This window comes from Sinocyclocheilus anshuiensis, unplaced genomic scaffold (assembly GCF_001515605.1).
Source record: "Sinocyclocheilus anshuiensis isolate Anshui unplaced genomic scaffold, SAMN03320099.WGS_v1.1 scaffold487, whole genome shotgun sequence".
NCBI classification, from domain to species: Eukaryota; Metazoa; Chordata; class Actinopteri; order Cypriniformes; family Cyprinidae; genus Sinocyclocheilus; species Sinocyclocheilus anshuiensis.
In genome coordinates, this window is record NW_015548240.1 from 1,655,842 (window position 1) to 1,673,642 (window position 17,801).

Sequence of the window (17,801 nt, forward strand, 5' to 3'; positions counted from 1 at the left end):
TAGTGTATTCCAGCCTTAAGAGACTATAGATAAGTTGACATCCATTTAATAAGAGGCTTCATAATGAGGCTAGTTTCTGTGTTCATCCCCATGAATGAAATGTTTTATTGGTTTGTTTTATTTGATTTTTGAATATGTTACTTAGCTGAACGCAGACTAGTCTAGATGTTGCAGTGTGCTTAAATGACACTTCGCTATGAATATATAACTGATCAAATTGAATCCCTTTTTCCTTGATTTTAGTGTTCTGTTTTTTTGTGGTTGACTTTGTACCTTCAAAAAAATATTTTTTCAATTATTCTTTAAAAAGGCTGTTTAAAATAAACAAGAATTGTTAATAAAACATGATGTGAGCTTAATGGGAACAGGAGTGTGCTTAAAGGGTACAAAAATTTACCCATTAAGCACAGCCAGACTTTTTGCATTTAATGATGTATATCTTAATTGAAATGCTTTTGTCATTTAAAATAAAATGTAATACTTTTGTGTGAGAGATTAATATTTTATTTTAACATAACTTTTTGTACCGAAACCAATATCTTGTGCACTAAAAATGTCTCAATGTAGATTTTGGGGAGCTTAATAGGTACGTTTACCCAATACTATGACCTAGCTATTCCAGTTCAGTTATACACTAGTTATACACAGAAGTTTGGGATTTTTAAAAAATGCTCACCAAGGCTCCATTTATTTGATCACAAATACAATAAAAAAACAAAAACAACAAACATTTTTTGTTTCTCAAAATGGAATTTTCAGCAGCAGCAATCTTCAAAATCATTCTCAAGAAACATTTCTTATTTTTATCAACTGTGCTGCTTAGTATTTTTGTGATTTTTTTTCAAGATTCAGTTCAAAGATCAAAACAGCAGCATTTATTTAAAATAATACTAATATTTTGTCATCATAAATGTCTTTACTGTCACTTTTGGTATATTTAATGTGTGCTTGATGGATAATAGTATTATAGTATTTCTAGTATAGTATTATAGTATTGTAGTATTTATTACAGTAAAAAAAAAAAAAACCTTACTGACCCCAAATTTGTGAACAATAGTAAAGGCCTATTAAATTTACTGCAATACTAGGGTTTGACAAAAGTCAAACACGTTCTTATGGAGCTATAAAATTCCAAAATATAATGTATGGTGCTATGTAGTTCACCAGAGGCATTGATTAACAACAATATTGACAAGAAACAATATTGTACAAAAATACTATTAATTGAAAAATATCTGTTGTGTTACATGTTGTAAAAAATTGACTGTTTGAGTCCACATTTCAGTGCAAGCTATTTGCCTGCGCAGATTCTAGATGTGAATGCGCTCAAGGAAGCTGTCGAGTTAAATCTCTTGCTTGTGGTATGAATGAAGTCTTAAAATACAGTTATTGCGTATTAAATCAATTGCTATTGCAATCTGAATTGCTGTACAAAAAAAAGGAACAAATAGTCCCAGTGCTTTCAAAAAAAAAAAAAAAACATCTGGGAAAAAATATTGGCGAATAAAGTTTAATAGCCTAGTCACACTCCTGAGTGAGACCTGTCCTCTTCAATGGACAAAAGACTGACTTTCTTTACCCTTTCTAAATGATTTGTCTTGCATATGACTGTGGTTTGCAAATGCCTGCAAGATGTAGTTTAACTGCCTGGATTCCCTGCTTTAAACAGTGCTCATTCACTAGGGACAGTTCTAGCAGAAGAGGCATTCAGGATTTCTGACTGTCACGTTTTAATTAGTTCACTGTTAGTTTGTATTGAGCTCAAACTGATGCTGTCTCTCTCTCCAGCTTCATTAGAAGATGAAGAGGGACCAATCTGTCTTTCATTTCAGGAGCCTGTTTAAACATTCACATTTCTGCAGACAGCCCGAAATAGGTTTATCGTCTTGTGGGATTTTATTTATTTTCTGACTGGCAAGACTTTTTCCCCCTCACCCATGATTGCTGTAATAAGCTCTGTTGTGATATACTGCCGCATACTCAGATTCAGGGAAAATGTGTGGCATCTAATTTCTTGTCAAGTCGCAGTGTTCCATCATGTCAGAGTTTTCTATCATTTTATTTACGCACGATGATATTCAAACAGTGGATGGTAATTGATTTGAGTTTTCCAGGCAATTGCTTCACGAATGATTTAGTCAAAACAAAGAAAATTTAATAAGCTAGCAAATAAACTATTAAACCAAAATATAAACTAAACCAGTGGCATTTAGCAAAATTGCTAGAATGTGCGTCATTTAAAATCAGCCTAATTAGAGGATTTCATCTAGAGATAAGTCAATCTTGAAGTTTGTGTGGTAAAAACCTTATTTTCCCCATTATATCCTAAAATAGTAGATCGTTGCTGTCTTTTGAGATAAAGTCATGTTTCAAGAGCAAACTTTCACTGCTTTGTTCTTGTCTTTGATGCTTTGTGCTTCCAGCTACTTTGAAATCTACAATGAGCGGGTTCGAGACCTCCTTCCCAGCACAGAGACACGAGGCTGTGAGCTGAGAGTGAGGGAACATCCTAAAGATGGACCATATGTGGAGGGTAAAATCATGATGATTGACAGCTTGCTCATGTTTTAATGTTACTTCACTGAATACTAGAAGAGCATTTCAAAATATACAAACTGTTGTATATATTTCTCTTATGTGCACATATATGTTGTCCAGCCCTCTCCAGACACCATGTGCAGAACTATACTGAGGTTGGCCAGTTGATGCAGGAGGGCAACAGAAGGCGTGCCACTGCCAGCACAGGCATGAACCATGTCAGCAGCCGATCCCACGCCATCTTCACCATTCACTTCATCAAGGTCGCGAGTCCATTTACCCTCTGCTGAATGCCATCTGCCTCTCTGTTTGTACATTTGTGCAGATAGCTGTCGCAGCTTGAAGTTATCATCTCCCTGTTTGTATTATCCAGTGAGCTTTCTCCCTTTTCTGTGTATGTTGGGGATGTCTGGGTAATGATACATGGATATCATTGTGATTTTATTATGCATGGGTTATATTGCACAATGCAGCTGGAGTGACCTTTGAGTCTAGTTAGTGTGTCGATGGCTATGTTTGGAATGGAATACTAGATTCCTACTTTGCACAGTATGTACTATATTAAAAAATAGTCTGCACTCAGCAGTATATAGTCAGTACAAAAGTTAATCAGCAGGCAAGAAATGTTTCAAATGTTTTGAGTGGAATTTAGTTATCTTCTTGAATATAATTATGGTTATTTTACGTTTTTATTCTGTTCTTATTTAAAGATGTTTTAACATTTGGAAATACTGTATGAACAATAAAAATGAGTCAAGTAAGAGATGCTAAAAATCATGGCTGATAATACTTCCAGTTTATCCATCACACTAGAAATAGAGTATTGTGATAGTATGCTGCTCCAAACATAACCTTTTTTCAGTTTCATCTCTTTATTTTGTCAATGTCCTGTCTGTCTTCTCACTTTTTCCATGTTATAAGACTAATATTTTAAACTCTGTAAGGTGTGTTGGTTATTTTTATATATTCATGATCATGATCAAGCTGTCATGCAGCCTAAAGCTTTTCCAATCTTACTTTCCTCAATCAAAAGCGTTTTTGCCCGTTTCTTTTCCCTATTGCATTTTGGTTCTGCGCTATTGAATTCTGGAATGAGAAATATCTGACTGTATTATTTACCAAAATATGTCCTTATAGGCCATGTTTGATGCAGAGTTACCAAGTGAGACAGTGAGTAAGGTACATCTGGTTGACCTGGCAGGAAGTGAAAGAGCTAATGCCACACAGGCTACTGGCATCCGACTTAAGGAGGGTGCCAACATTAATAGATCTTTGGTTACTCTGGGCATTGTCATCTCAACTTTAGGTAAAACCTTCAGAACGTTACAGAAGGATATGTATTATTGTAGGTTAAGATTACATGAACTTTGATTTGTTTGTTCAGTGAATATTCTTTGTTATTTCTGTTGTCACAGCTGATCTGTCTGTTGGGGGTGGAATGAAAAAGAAGCAAAACTTTGTTCCATATCGAGACTCTGTGCTCACCTGGCTCCTAAAGGACAGTCTTGGCGGGAACTCCAAAACCATCATGATAGCTAGTATGTCAGAAGTCACATGTATCACTGTCATAGTTCCATAAAAATAAGTTATTTTGCAGAAGGTTCTAGCTTCTCTTTTCCATACAACAAAAGTTTGGGCCAAAAAAAAGGCTAAAAAAAAAGCACCTTAAAAGGCCATAAGAAAGAGCGGCAGACTGAAATGTAATTTTTTTTCCCCCATTAAGATTAACTCTTAAGATTGTCTCATTGTGCCTTTATACTTTGATCTGCTGGTTCTACTTTTTAATATTCTGTTTCAAGGAGATTTCTCACCTTATTACGTATTAAGTATTCATTTTGCTTTATCTTTTTTGTCACTCCAGCCATCTCACCTGCTGACATAAACTATAGCGAAACTCTGAACACCCTTCGTTATGCCAGCCGGGCCAAGAATATTTTAAACAAGCCCACTGTGAATGAGGACAGCAATGTAAAGATTATCAGAGAGCTCCGAGCTGAGATTGCCCACCTGAAAGCGCTGCTGTCTGCAGGAAATCAGGTGATTTAAATTTGACTTCATCCTCCTCAGACATCACGGGCTGAATTTCAATTTATATATTATCAGTATTATATGGTATGCCAGGATTAGTTTGTAGGAATGAAACATCACAAATTAGATCTCGTTAATATCTCTGTTTCTCTTAGACAGCAATGAGATGGAGATGGAGTCTCCAGCTTCTCTTATTTCTCTCATGAGAATAGGAATAGGACCCTAGTATTCTCACATGTCTTCTCGAGTTTCTGAAAAGACTTCAATGATGGCTCAAACTGTGCTCAGATTTGTCAAGATTTCATTATGAAATTTTTTATCATTTATCTGTGAACAATTGTCTCATTTATGTGCACTTTTCTTTATCCTAAGCAATTTTGGGAGTTCCCTAATTACAAAATAACTAAATAACAAGTCTCCTGAGCTATGAAAGGAACCTCTGAGCGTATCTGCTTCCCAGATCATAATACACAGAAAATATTATGTCAGAATGACCCAGATGACTATGCATGATTTTTGAGCTAACATTTGCCACAGCCTTTTATGGTTTGGTAATGTGTACAGATGTTTTATGCAGTATCAAGATGAAACTTTATGATATAGTATGTCCCAATACTGGCATATACACAGAAGTGCCTACTTTTGTACTCAGAATTATAGCCTTTGTTTTGTTTCTCAGTGGTCACATGACTTAAATGCTTCACTCCTTCTCCTTTCAGATGGTGTCGTTTGAGCAGCCTTCAGGGTCGAGTGTGGAGGAGAGGCTTCATCAGGATGAAGCCAGAGTAAGTGTCTCAATTTCTCTGCATATCCCCAGACTACTTGAGCGGATCTTCTGATGATTAAAAGTTGGGTAAAACCAAGCATTGCAGCAGATCACTCCTTGATTTGCCCACATCTCATGGCTGTTTAAGTATGATGCATGCTGATTTAAGGAGATAATTAAAGCCTTTGTGTTAGAGGAGGTTAGCAGCAGCACTGTTGTTTTTATTTTAATTTAATATTATGCTGCTCTTACGTTTGGATGTAAATATGCTGTATACGTTTGGATGTAAATGAGGGCTGTATTTATTTCAGAGCTCAGAATGCTGTTTACTGTCCCATTTTTGAGATAAAAGATTTTACCTTATAGAAGTAATGCAAAGGATCTCACTTTTTTGCTCAGGTTCAGGAGCTGACAGAACAGTGGGCTAATCGTTGGAAAGAAATCCACAATATTCTTGAGGTTGGTAATTCGCACGCATTAATAATATGCCTTTTCGTGTTCCTTTCAATCATGAATTTCAGAAAATGCTGATGAAATTAAGTGCCACGTCCCAACGAGTGTAGGGGTTAACAGAATTGTTCACCCAAAAATAAAAATTCTGTCATTATTTACTCTTAAACTGGTATGTGCCACTTTTTTCATGTGCGTATAAACCATAAAGTATACCATATGCCTTCAGTCGAAATGAAGAACAGGTTTTATTTGATATTACTCAGCTCTCACAGCTTGCGTGCTTCTTTCCCAGAATCCACTGTAGTTGGAAGAGCACAGCATTGATTCTACCTCTATAACTCATTTGTTCATCCACAGTGATCTGAGAAAGATTGTGGTGAATCCAGTCTGCTCTTCTCTGAAAAGCAGTGTTCTGTGTAAACAGTGGCAGTCAGTGATATGATAGTATGCTTGTGAGGTGGAAAAACAATATTAGCAATATTAGCTGATGCACAACACTTTAGCTTTGAGCATCACTGTGGCTACATGTGCTGCTAAATGTAGAGCAAGACATTGCTGGTTAGTCAACTAAATAACCTGTAGGAGCCACACACACATAGATTTCTGTGTCCTGATAGCAGATTTTTGAACTAATGCTTTTGTCCTTTTAACTGTGCAGTGAAAATTGGTCAAGTATTTTGTAAGTACTTGGTTTATTTGACAATTAAATTTCAGAGCTGTGGTGAAGCAGAGCCATATTGCTTCTACACGGATGCAGGTTTGGAACTATAGAAATTAGTCAGGGTTCACTTTTGATGAATTTGATGTGAATTTTAAGTTCAGTCTGATTAATGAGGGTTGTGTACTACAGTAAGTTTAATGTACTGGTGTGACATATTCAGCATTGGTTGAGTTAATGTTGTTATCAACAGAACTTATATTTTTGCAATATAATTAAATAAGGTTTTGGAGTTAGTGTGCCATGCCCTTTTTTTGCCCAAACAAAACATGCATTTCTGCCAAAATGTTCAAATTTTGTCTCTACTGTTGTGGATCAACAGGTGATTTAGGGCATGAGACATGTCTCAATATTTTGTAGACAGCTCTTTCATGTTGTTCTTTCATGAACACCAAACTTGTGTAGTGTTTTTTATAATAGTTGACATGAACAAAGACTTTTTTTTTTTGCTGTTCTCCTAGATTCTTTCTCGCTTCTTTTAGGATTGCCTGTTGTATTTTTTTCAAATTATTTTTACATGATGCAAGACGGAATTTTCTACATTTGTGTATAGGGTCTCTTAAGAGATAAAATGTGTTATTTTAGTCAGTTTAGTCAGATTGCATTTGTCTATAATTGCGACTTAAATTAAGATCAGACCACATTTTATAAATAATCAATGCAGAAATTCTGATAATTTCAAAGGGTTTACAAATGTATTCTTGCCACTATATATAAAATGTATGTTTAATATTCCTATAATATTCTGTTTAAAAATAAGGAATATTTAACTGAAGTAGATGCTGTAGTCTTTTGTAAATATTAATTTCTACATAAGCAGCAATCGGACCATTTTACCTTAAGACACCTCAACTATTAATGTGCTCCTTGATCTGGTTTTCCTCTTCTACAATAGTGTTATATGATGATGTGACGTTGTTAGGGAAGGTCCCCATGAGGAGTCATTACAACTATGCCCTTGAACAAGGCACTTAACCCCATGTTGCTCCAGTCAGATTGTCTCGTAATAAATTCACGGCACTGTTCTATGTCAAAAATTGTGGAGGTGCAACTGGCCCTGGTTGTATGGCAATAAATAACAGTTGTATTCTTCTATAAATATCACGTTTTACCTCAGCTGCTAGATTTCCCACCGACAGATGGCAGTGTTGCGCTTGATAAGCGCAGTTTTGCGACGTTTTTGCCTTTGGCTGGTTGTATGTTTGATGGGGTGCTGTGTAGCAGCCTGTGGTGTTGTAAATGGAGGTTTTCAGACTGTAGCTGGAGTCTGGGGGTCAATTTCAGGCCACAAGCTGGAACTGTGAGAGTGCCACAGCATTTGCTCATTGGTATGAGAGTCTATTACCTCTGTCTTGCTCCTGCGTGTATGTGTGTGACAGCGGATAGGGAAAAGGGGAAAGAGTCCATGATAGAGGAGGAAGGAGAGCAAGAGTTGCTTACAGTCTTTTTCTCTCTCTCTCTCTCTCTCTTTTTTTTGCGTCAGGTCTCCTCTCCCTTTCTCATTTACACACATACACACCCAAATCTATGAAGCAGAGAGCAAAACAGAGATGGCAGATGGTCATGCATACTCTCTGAGCTTTTAGCTGCTCATCTGCTGCAGTCAAGGCAGCAAGACATGAGCCACAGAGGGCCAAATAGCCCAGACCTCTATTTAGCTATTACTCACTTCCTGCAATGCCAGCATGCCAACTGCCTCTCTGACCATCCAGCTTTTAGCCAATCGAAAATAGTGTGTGCACGTGTTAGGGGTGAAAGAAAGTTGAGGAAGTATCCAGGGACCAATTTGTCGTCAGCTTCTGTAAATTTCTGCTCTGTCCTCGCCAAGCCACCTAACAGCATGGGGACGAGCCGTTGATGCATCAGCTGAATTTAATTGCAGATAATCACTTCAAATAGCACTTCTCCAGGGCTGTTTTCTCAAGTCCCACCATGATGAGCGTGTTCACTTCTCAACTGCTTATTCTTCGCCACCTTTTTCAAGTGCTTTGGCATCTTTTTTGATGGGAAAGTGTTGTGGTGAGAAAGAGACAGCCCACAAAGAGAAGAACAAAGGGACAGTTCTCAAAGCTCACTCTTTTTTTGGTCCTCCTCTGAGCTTGACTGAGAAACAGAAGATTTAACAATGCAATGCGATTTTGCAAACCCCAAAACACAGATGATGACTGTTTTTATCGTTGTTTTTTTTCCAGCAATGACAAGCAATTGCATATTAAGCATCTGTTGTCTTGTGTGATTATAGTATTATATTGGAGGCAGACAATAAAACACATGAAAATTAACAATTCAATAGATTTAAATATTAAAGTATCACAGCCAAATCCAATTCAAATAGAATTTTTGGACACAAGAAAATATCTTTACAAGATAAAGCTGTGTTCCAAAGTTTAGTACTTACAGTACTTATATTTCTGGAGTATTAAATAATGTTGTTATATTACATGTCATTCTGTTCTTTCAAATAGGTCCAGTGTCCTTTTGAAAATTCGAGGTGAAAAGGTTGAACCAAAAGATGGCACTGTAGCACTTTGATGTTTTTTTTGCTCCTCCACGTGGACTTGAAGCAATGTAATAAACAAAAGAAAGTCTACCCATGGTTTATATTTAATTTTCAAGCTATTTAGATTACTATGTCATCCAGCCACCATAAAACTGCTTTAATGATGTTGAAGTCAACATGTGGCAGAGTGAAGGGAGGGGGGTTTGTGCAGCAGATGATTAAACTGGCTTCTCTTGGTGAAGAAATATTAACTGAGATTATGCGTACCGTGCTTTGTGGTTTCTCTTTCTCGATCACCCTAATGTCTGCAATGGCCACCCAGTGTGTGTATATGCACAGTTGGAGTGATGGCCATACGTGGCGATTAAATGTATGTTTTCAGAGTGATGAACTTGGAGATTTTTCAATGTAATAAGGTTCCTTTCTGTGAAAGAAATGCGCCGTGTCGATTCGTGGGAATTTTCATACTATTTGGTGGATATCATAGCCAGTATATAGTAATCTGCCAAGTACTTATTTGAAAAGAGTCCTTTAGAATCTTAAGCTTAAAATAAACACAAATATTTTGCTTTGGAGGTTAAAATCACAAGTTCAACAACAAAAATCTGTCATGTTGTTCCAAACCTGTATGTTTTTCTGTCTTCTGCAAAACAGAAATGAAGATCTTTTGAAGAACACTGAAGTCAAAGCAACATTGGACCTCACTGACTTTCATTATGTGGACAAAAAAAGATATTGAACGCATACATCATGGTACTCTTGTGAATGTGCGGCAGAGACCGACACGTAAGAGAAGAATCATTGAATAAAGTCGTTATTTTTGTCCTCTTTGCGCACAAAAAATATTCTCATAGTTTCATAAAATTAAGGTTGAACCACTGATGTCACATGGACTATTTTAACGATGTCCTTACTATCTTTCTGGGCCTTGAACGTTTCAGTTGCGTTGCTGTCTATGGGAGGGTCAGAGAGCTCTTGGATTTCATCAAAAACGTTGAACCACTGATGTCACATGGACTATTTTAACGATGTCCTTACTACCTTTCTGGGCCTTGAATGTGGTAGTTGCGTTGCTGTCTATGGAGGGGTCAGAAAGCTCTCAGATTTCATCAAAAATATCTTAATTTGTGTTCCGAAATGAACGATGGTCTTACAGGTTTGGAACAACATGAGAGTAATTAATGACAGAATTTTCATTTTTGGGTGAACTATCACTTTAAGTTTAATGTCTCTCATTCAGATCCAAATACAATAAATGTAGGTCCAGTTTTGCTTCATAGAACTAATTCTGTGCTGGATTTACAAAATGACTTTAATCTCCTTAAGCTCTCAGTCAATCAAACTGTTGGTCATGTTGATACTGACCCTGACCAGGGAGTGCTAAGCAGAAAGCAGAGCTGGCGGCCTGTCTCTAGCGAGCGCAAGACTTCTGAACACATGACAAAGGTTGATGAAGTGTTTCAGAGCATGTTGCCTTATACTACATAAACTTGATAGAAAAGCTGGCTGAATCAAGAACTCCTTTGAGTAAGTGCTAAAAGGGCAAAAAAGGGGTATATAACAGGTTAATTCAAGAAGCCCAGAGCATTGAGGCTCAACTCGAGACAATGCTACGGTCCTTAATTAAGAGATTTTGATTAGTCACATATGGTGGATTAATCTCAGAGCATCCAGTGCTCTAATTAATATGGCCGTGTTGTAATTCTTTCCATCACTGTTCGGTTGGGGTTCCAGTTGCTAGCTTGCTAACAGCACATGGCATGGTCTCAGTGGGTGTGTTAAACAAAATGAACAGAATGCTAACAGACATGCAAACAAAGGATGTGTGTCTACAAGATGGATACTTTGTAACACAAACAGCAAGGATGCAAGCAGTCGGGACCTCTGATTGTGTTTAATGAACTGGCTGAAGCTATTCTTGTTTTTGATGAGCGTGATGGCATCTTGAAGATATTTGGTGAATAATAAAAAAAATCAAAAGATGTCTTTTTGATCAAACTTTTAGCCATTGAACCATTAAGAGTTATTTGAGAATAAAAGGCCAGCTGTTATACGATCCCTTTCGGAGGCAGAAGCGGGACTGTTCAGAAAGGTCATCACTAAGAATAGTTTTACCTCAGCTTATATGCGGTGCCCTATGATTTCCGTGATGTGGAAAACGTGGATGAAATCACAAAATCTAGTCATAAAAATGGAATTTATTGTATAACGTTGAATGTCACAGAATTTGGAAGAATAAATCAAAAGTAGGGGCTGTACACTCCGAATATAAAACCACAAAAGACTGCTGTTTAAATGTGAAGTCTCTGTGTCTTTGTGTGAATGAGCAGAGCAGTTTTGTCTACTACACATACTTAAGCACACATTACGCTCATGCTGTTTTCAGTGTCTGGCATCTCACTATATGAGGCACTCTACATGAACTCCAGAGCTGTTTTGAGAGTTTACTTTACGAGTAATAAAATTTTGGTTTAAATTGAAGAATTTATGACAGAAATATATGTCATAGGGGGACACGTGTAATGTTTGGACCTTTATATTGTATTGTAGTCTAGTTTCCTGTTTCCATTTAGGTCTAGTCCTTTTGTAGTTTTATTTGTGATTGGTGTTCTGTGATTGCCCGCTCAGGTGTTCCTTGTTTACCTTTGTGTATTTAAAGCCTGGTTTCCCTGTGTTTGGTTGTCATTTGTTGGCTTTCCTATGTTTGTATGTGTTCCTATTCCCATCCTCTTTGTTCTTTGGTTTCTCGTGTTCATATGTCTCTTTGTGTTATTATTGGTTTAGTTCATGAAAGTACCCCTTGCATTTAGATCTTGCTTTTCATCATTCCTGAGTTCACACAACATTACAAATAGGGCTGTCAAGATTCCTCAATTCAATTCGAGTACTCAATGTAAAACAATCCTTGATTGCATTTTGCCTTAATTACCAAAATAATCCTTAGTGACAGCCCTAGTTACAAAATTAGTATTGTATATACTTTTCAGTATACTTACAGCATAGTATAAGGGTGCTTTCACACTAGCACTTTTGGTGCGCACCCGGGTTCGATTGACATCAGAGTTCGGTTCGTTTGGATGATGTGAACGTTGTCTTCCGAACTCGGGTGCGCACCCGCGAACCGTAGCCGAGTCCGCTAAAAAAAGGGTGGTCTGGGGTACAGTTCAAGTGAACTCTGGTATGGTTCACTGCTGATGTGTCGGATCAGGCAATGGAACAAGTGTGAAAGCACCCTAACATTACTTTTTTAAAGGACAATCAAACATTTGTTTCCAATGTTTTAATTTAAACAGTAAACCTCTGTTGTGCAGCACTTTGCTAAAAAATCAAAGTGCTCAAATTTTAGATTAATTAAATTTAGTTTTGTGCTAAAAATTTTAGTTTTTAGGTCTATCTATCTATCTATCTATCTATCTATCTAATGTGTGGGTGTTTTATATATTAAAATGAATATTTATATGAAATGACCAATGTATGAATTAAATAGTATAGTACCAATCATGTAATAATATAGGAAGTGATATTTTGATAGATGTCAGGTTTATTTGAACTAGTAAAATCTCTTTTCTGCCTTTTCGGACTATTTCAGTTTTCAGTCTTTCAGCACGCTCAGGGTTAACTTAGTTGATACAGGAGTTAGTTGATACTCCTTTGCTTCACAGGAGTAAATTGACGCTTTTAGAGAGTGACGGCAATTCTCTGGCTCTGGAACGTAAACAGAATCTTAATTCGCTTTCTGAGGCAGATTTGGAATGCAAAGTTATGCAGCTGTGCCGTTGTAGATTGGTTACCGGGTGGGTGGGGAGGAGACAGCAGTTAATAAGGAGATGTGGTTCAATAGTGGACTCGCAGAGAGAGACAGAAAGAGAGTGTGAGGGAGGGAATTTGCTTCTGTCCAGTGGCTGTCCCAGTCTTCAGCAGCTGGCGAGGTGATGTGCCCTCATCGCATTTGTTAATTTAGGAGTGCTCATTCAGAACTGAAGGGAATAGCGAGGATTGATGACAGATATGGTGGCCTAACCAGAGCAGTTTATCTTCCAGTCGATTGTGCCATTTGTTTTCATTTTGAAAAAAAGATGCATCAAATCCCCGGAGCCACACACACACACACAAACACAAGCGCTCATTCTCATCTTGAGGTGGCACTGGAAGAGTATTTATTTATATATTAAATGTCTCTCTGTCCTCCTCCCACCCTTCCTATTTCTCTGAATTTCATTTTTCTTCTTCTCGCTTCTTTATCACTTTCAATGTTTATTAAAATACACTCTTTAATTATGCATGACAACTGTTTAATTGCCGTGTTGTGATTACAACACATTCTTTTTTTCAGCCCTGGATAGGTGTGAAATACCTTCAGATAATAAAATGGGATGGAAATAAACAGCGAATGGCAATAATTAAGCGTTCCTTTAATGAGCTCTGCGCACGTCCAGTTTAAACCTGATGAAGTGGAATAGATAATGTAGCATTTCTTTTAATGGATGTCACATCAATCTGAGAACCATATCAAGCCATGAAAGCAAAAAGGAATATACGCTTTCATTGGTCAATCAGCAATTGGCTAACATGGAGTCAGGGATTTGAACAGACTGCTTATGCGGAGTAATAAATTCAAGGGCATAACCCGTCTTGTTTGTGAACTTAAATGATACCCCAAATCACATGGTTTGTAGAACAGAGGTGTGCAGTTACTTTTGAAAGCAAATGAATAATAAAATTGCACGGAAAATCCCACAGATTTGCTTTGAAAAAGAAATCTGAGTCATACTTAAGGGCCACAATTTCTTGGGAATGGACACTTTTGACTTGGCTAACCTACCTAACATCCATTCAGAACATCATAGCAACATAATACAACTTATTTTACATGGTACACCCTGGTACCATAAAACCCTAGCATCACGAAATCAGGTTTTGCATGGATAAGCATTACTCGGAATGTAAAACTGGAATTATTCTTTGTTATTGTTGTTGTGTATACTGCCCTATACAATAACAAAAGATACTATCTCCTGCTTTTACCCGCTTTATCTTCTCTCTCTCTCTCTCTCCCTCTTTTTATAGTCACCATTTTGCAGTTCTTATCCTCTCTTGATCTCTCAACCCTTATATATTTAGAGCTCTTTTTAATCTTCACTCGGTGCTTCTGCCTTGTTTTCAGACCACATTCCGTGCATCAAATAGCTGAAGTCTTTGGCACCAGAACCACCTTAAATTTGCCAAGAGAGTGAAATAAATTAGCGGTTTTATGATGATCTTTTAAATGCCAGCCAAATCTAGTTTAGAGTGCATGTCATTTTACAACCACCACACACACCATGTTTAAGAAGTTCTCAGGGGCAGAAGGTACCTTGCTCCCAGGTTTGCTCTGTCTCTCTCTCTTCCTTCTCCTCTGAAAAAGTGATACAGTACATTAATCTGCCGACATGGTTCCTATCTATCTCCCTGCCTCTCCCTCTCTTTCTCTCTCAATCTCTCTCTCATCTAATGAAGTCTTGGAAGAATTAATTTAATTAAGTGTGGAGAGAAGACCTTCGACACAATCAATGCTTCTCCCTCTTCGTTAGGAGAAAAGGATTTTGCTCCGTTTGCTGCTGTCGATGAGGTGGAAATAGACACATTGCTCTCTAATCTGAAGAGGCAGAGAATGAGGAGGAATGGCAGATGAGGGGGAAAAAGCCCACATTTGTTAAAACAAAAAAATAGCATGCTGTTAAGAAGGTTATTTGATTGATTATTTTAAGGTGCCTTATATGAACAGTTCACCAAAAAAATGTTCCATTATTTACTCACCCTCATATTGTTCTAACCTTGTACAAGTTTTTTCCTGTCTACCCTTTTCAGTAAAATTAAAATGAATGCAAACTGGAACTATAAAGCTCTAAAATAACAAAAAAAGCACCATAAAAGTATCATAAAATTAGTCCATAGGAGCTTTGTATTCCATGCCTTCTGAAGTCATTCAGTGTTTTTGTGAGAGAAATGGACCAAATTTTAAAGGGGTCATCGGATGCCCATTTTCCACAAGTTGGTATGATTCTTTAGGGTCTTCATGAAAAGTCTATAACATACTTGGGTTAAAATTCTAAATGGTAGTGTAAAACAGCACCTTTTTTACCTGGTCAGAAACAGCTCTGTTCACAGCAACCCAGCAATCTCCGAAAATTCCGTTATAATCAATGACTCTCGGTACAATTAATCTCTTATTTCCATCACCTCTACACTTTGTTCTTATATAATGAGAGGATTCGCGACCTTCCAGAACTCAGGACTGAACAAGAACTCTGGCATTTTGAGCGGTGAGTGGATTCTGACTAATTGAATCTCCACTGATTGGCCATTGCGTACCAGAAACCAACAAATATGTCTGTGATTGGCTACAATGTTCAACACTGCAAACACAGAGCGCAAACACAATACACATTGGATTCTGCCGTAATGCAGCTGCCGCTTACTTTCGTTTCGTTTTGTTTATGTTTATTTAGTTATTAAAGCAAATTTTGCTGGTTCCCGCTTCCTTCTTCCCTGAGAGTTGAACTTTGGTACATATATACCATATTGGCCCGAATATAAGACGACCCTGATTATAAGACGACCCCCCTTTTTCCAGATGTACCTTTTGGAAAAAGGCTTTTTAAAAACCAAATCTTGTTTTTTCTCAGTAAAACACATTTTGTCTTCAATTATTTTCATATTGCATATTTTTCCTATTTTAATTTTTGTTTTGAAAGTATGGTAAAAACTGGTAAAATGTACCAACAATCACATTTAAAAAATATACACTTTTTGATATACCATAAAAAAGAAAAGAAAAACAGGTAGCCCATCTGAATTAGGACATTTAGGCTATCCATCTAATAGTAGCCTACCAAAATCTTATTAACAGTAGAAGTTGAATCTTACTGTAGTCTTCAAATCTGGGTACTGTCTTACGTTTTAAAATCACAAAGGGAGTTTGGTCGCGATCTTTACAACACGCATTACATTACGTATTTCATGGCACACTTGTTTTATGCGTATTTGGCGCCACCTATTGTTGTGGGTGTATTATTGACATGTCAAAGTCTAGACCCTGAATATAAGACGACAGCGTTTTTTCAGATGTATTTCCAAGAAAAAAACATCGTCTTATATTCGGGTCAATACGGTTCACGGCCAAATCTGTGAACGGCTTGATCTGAGAAAGTGCTTATGATTTGTGGGGATTTAAAAAAAAAGCACTGGGTGGGTTTTTATCATTAGGGTGGTTGTGTACACACTGCTACACTGAAAAAAATGATATTAAATTTTTTTAAGGTAAGTGGTTGCAAACAATTTATTTTAGCTACATTAAAAAAAATAATGTTGAAAGTTAATCAACTAAATTTGTTTATTTAAATGGAGCTAAAATAAATTGATTGCAACCACTTACCTTAAAAAAAATTTAGTAAATTCAATTAATCTTTTTTCAGTGTAAGACACATTTAAGTTCAAACACCATGTAAAAGTGAATTTTGCATCCGATGTCCCCTTTAAGTCATGAATCGCTGAATCATCTGAGACTCATTCATGAGAGAAGTAGCAATGTCCAATTTGTGAACAAATCATTCATTTGACTCAGTTCTTTAAAATGAATCAGTTTATCCTAAATCAGGCTAAATAGATTTTTTGAGTTGACTCAAATGATCTGGTCAAAAGACTTGGAATATTGTATACAACTTATAAGATGCTTTTGCATGATTTTTGAAGCTTAGAACTCGTTTCTGTTCATGGTATTTGCATTGGAAAGAGCAGCAGGGACATTATTCATAGTTTCTACTTTTCACATTTCACATTTAGTCATTTAGCAGACGCTTTTATCCAAAGCGACTTACAATTGGGGGATACATAAAGCGATTCTTCTTAAAGAGGCAAACAGACACAGGAAGTGGTTGTAATACCAAGTTCTTAGACATTGTTCAAATAAGTACAAGCTAGAAAGAGAAGGAATAAATAAAGAGAGAGATTTTTTTCTATTATTTTTTTTTTTTTATGATGAAGTCAAGTAGCTTCGAAAGAGATGGGTTTTCAGCTGTCGCTTGAAAATTGTCAGGGATTCAGCATTCCGGATAGGGGTGGGAAGATCGTTCCACCAGCCAGGAGTGGTGAACGAGAATGTTCTGGAAAGTGATTTTGAGCCTCTCTGTGATGGTACCACGAGGCGTCGCTCACTAGCGGATCTCAGACTTCTGAAGGGGATGTAGATTCGTAGTAGTGAGTGGAAGTAGGCGGGTGCTGAGTCTGTGGCTGTTCTATATGCAAGCATCAAAGAACACATACTTTTGTGTTCTGTGGAAATTAAGAGTCATAAAGGTTTGAAACAATATGAGTAAAATCACTTGCACATACACAGGAAGAAGTTTAAAAGCAGAACTTTTGTTTCACAGAGAATGGAAGACATTTGAGTTCTCAGGTCAGTGGGCACAGTGAACCAAAGCACATTAACTTTCATTCTGAAGAGAAAACCTTTGATGCGCCAGTCTCCAAATTTCTGAATTAATACTAACACTCTGCCCAAGTCCAAAACTCCTTTCAAGACGTCCTCTGACCCTCTCCCATTTAGAATGAATCCTCATAGGCAAATTGGTATGCAAGTGTTTTTCTTTTTGTTGTGCTGTGTCGGTATGCGCAGGGCATCCGAAGGTCTTTTCTCATTGTTCAGTCAGGTGGATTGTTGTCATTATTTCCTCTCTCGTATTGGAAACAGAAGCGTTTTCCCCGGTGAAAGCACACATTATTCAAAGCAGAGTGCTTATTTGATTAAGCATGACACTTTC

At 37.1% G+C, this 17,801-nt stretch overlaps 1 protein-coding gene across 1 annotated transcript in view; it reads left to right on the forward strand.

Moving 5' to 3' along the window:
* Nucleotides 1-17,801, forward strand: part of kif16bb (kinesin family member 16Bb) — a 42,705-nt gene that overhangs the window by 8,591 nt on the left and 16,313 nt on the right. Inside the window, exons 6-12 of the mRNA XM_016442227.1 lie at nucleotides 2,424-2,533; nucleotides 2,659-2,801; nucleotides 3,676-3,844; nucleotides 3,954-4,076; nucleotides 4,400-4,575; nucleotides 5,286-5,351; nucleotides 5,732-5,791. Of these exons, the coding sequence (XP_016297713.1) occupies nucleotides 2,424-2,533; nucleotides 2,659-2,801; nucleotides 3,676-3,844; nucleotides 3,954-4,076; nucleotides 4,400-4,575; nucleotides 5,286-5,351; nucleotides 5,732-5,791 (847 nt within the window). The remainder of the gene's footprint in view (nucleotides 1-2,423; nucleotides 2,534-2,658; nucleotides 2,802-3,675; nucleotides 3,845-3,953; nucleotides 4,077-4,399; nucleotides 4,576-5,285; nucleotides 5,352-5,731; nucleotides 5,792-17,801) is intronic.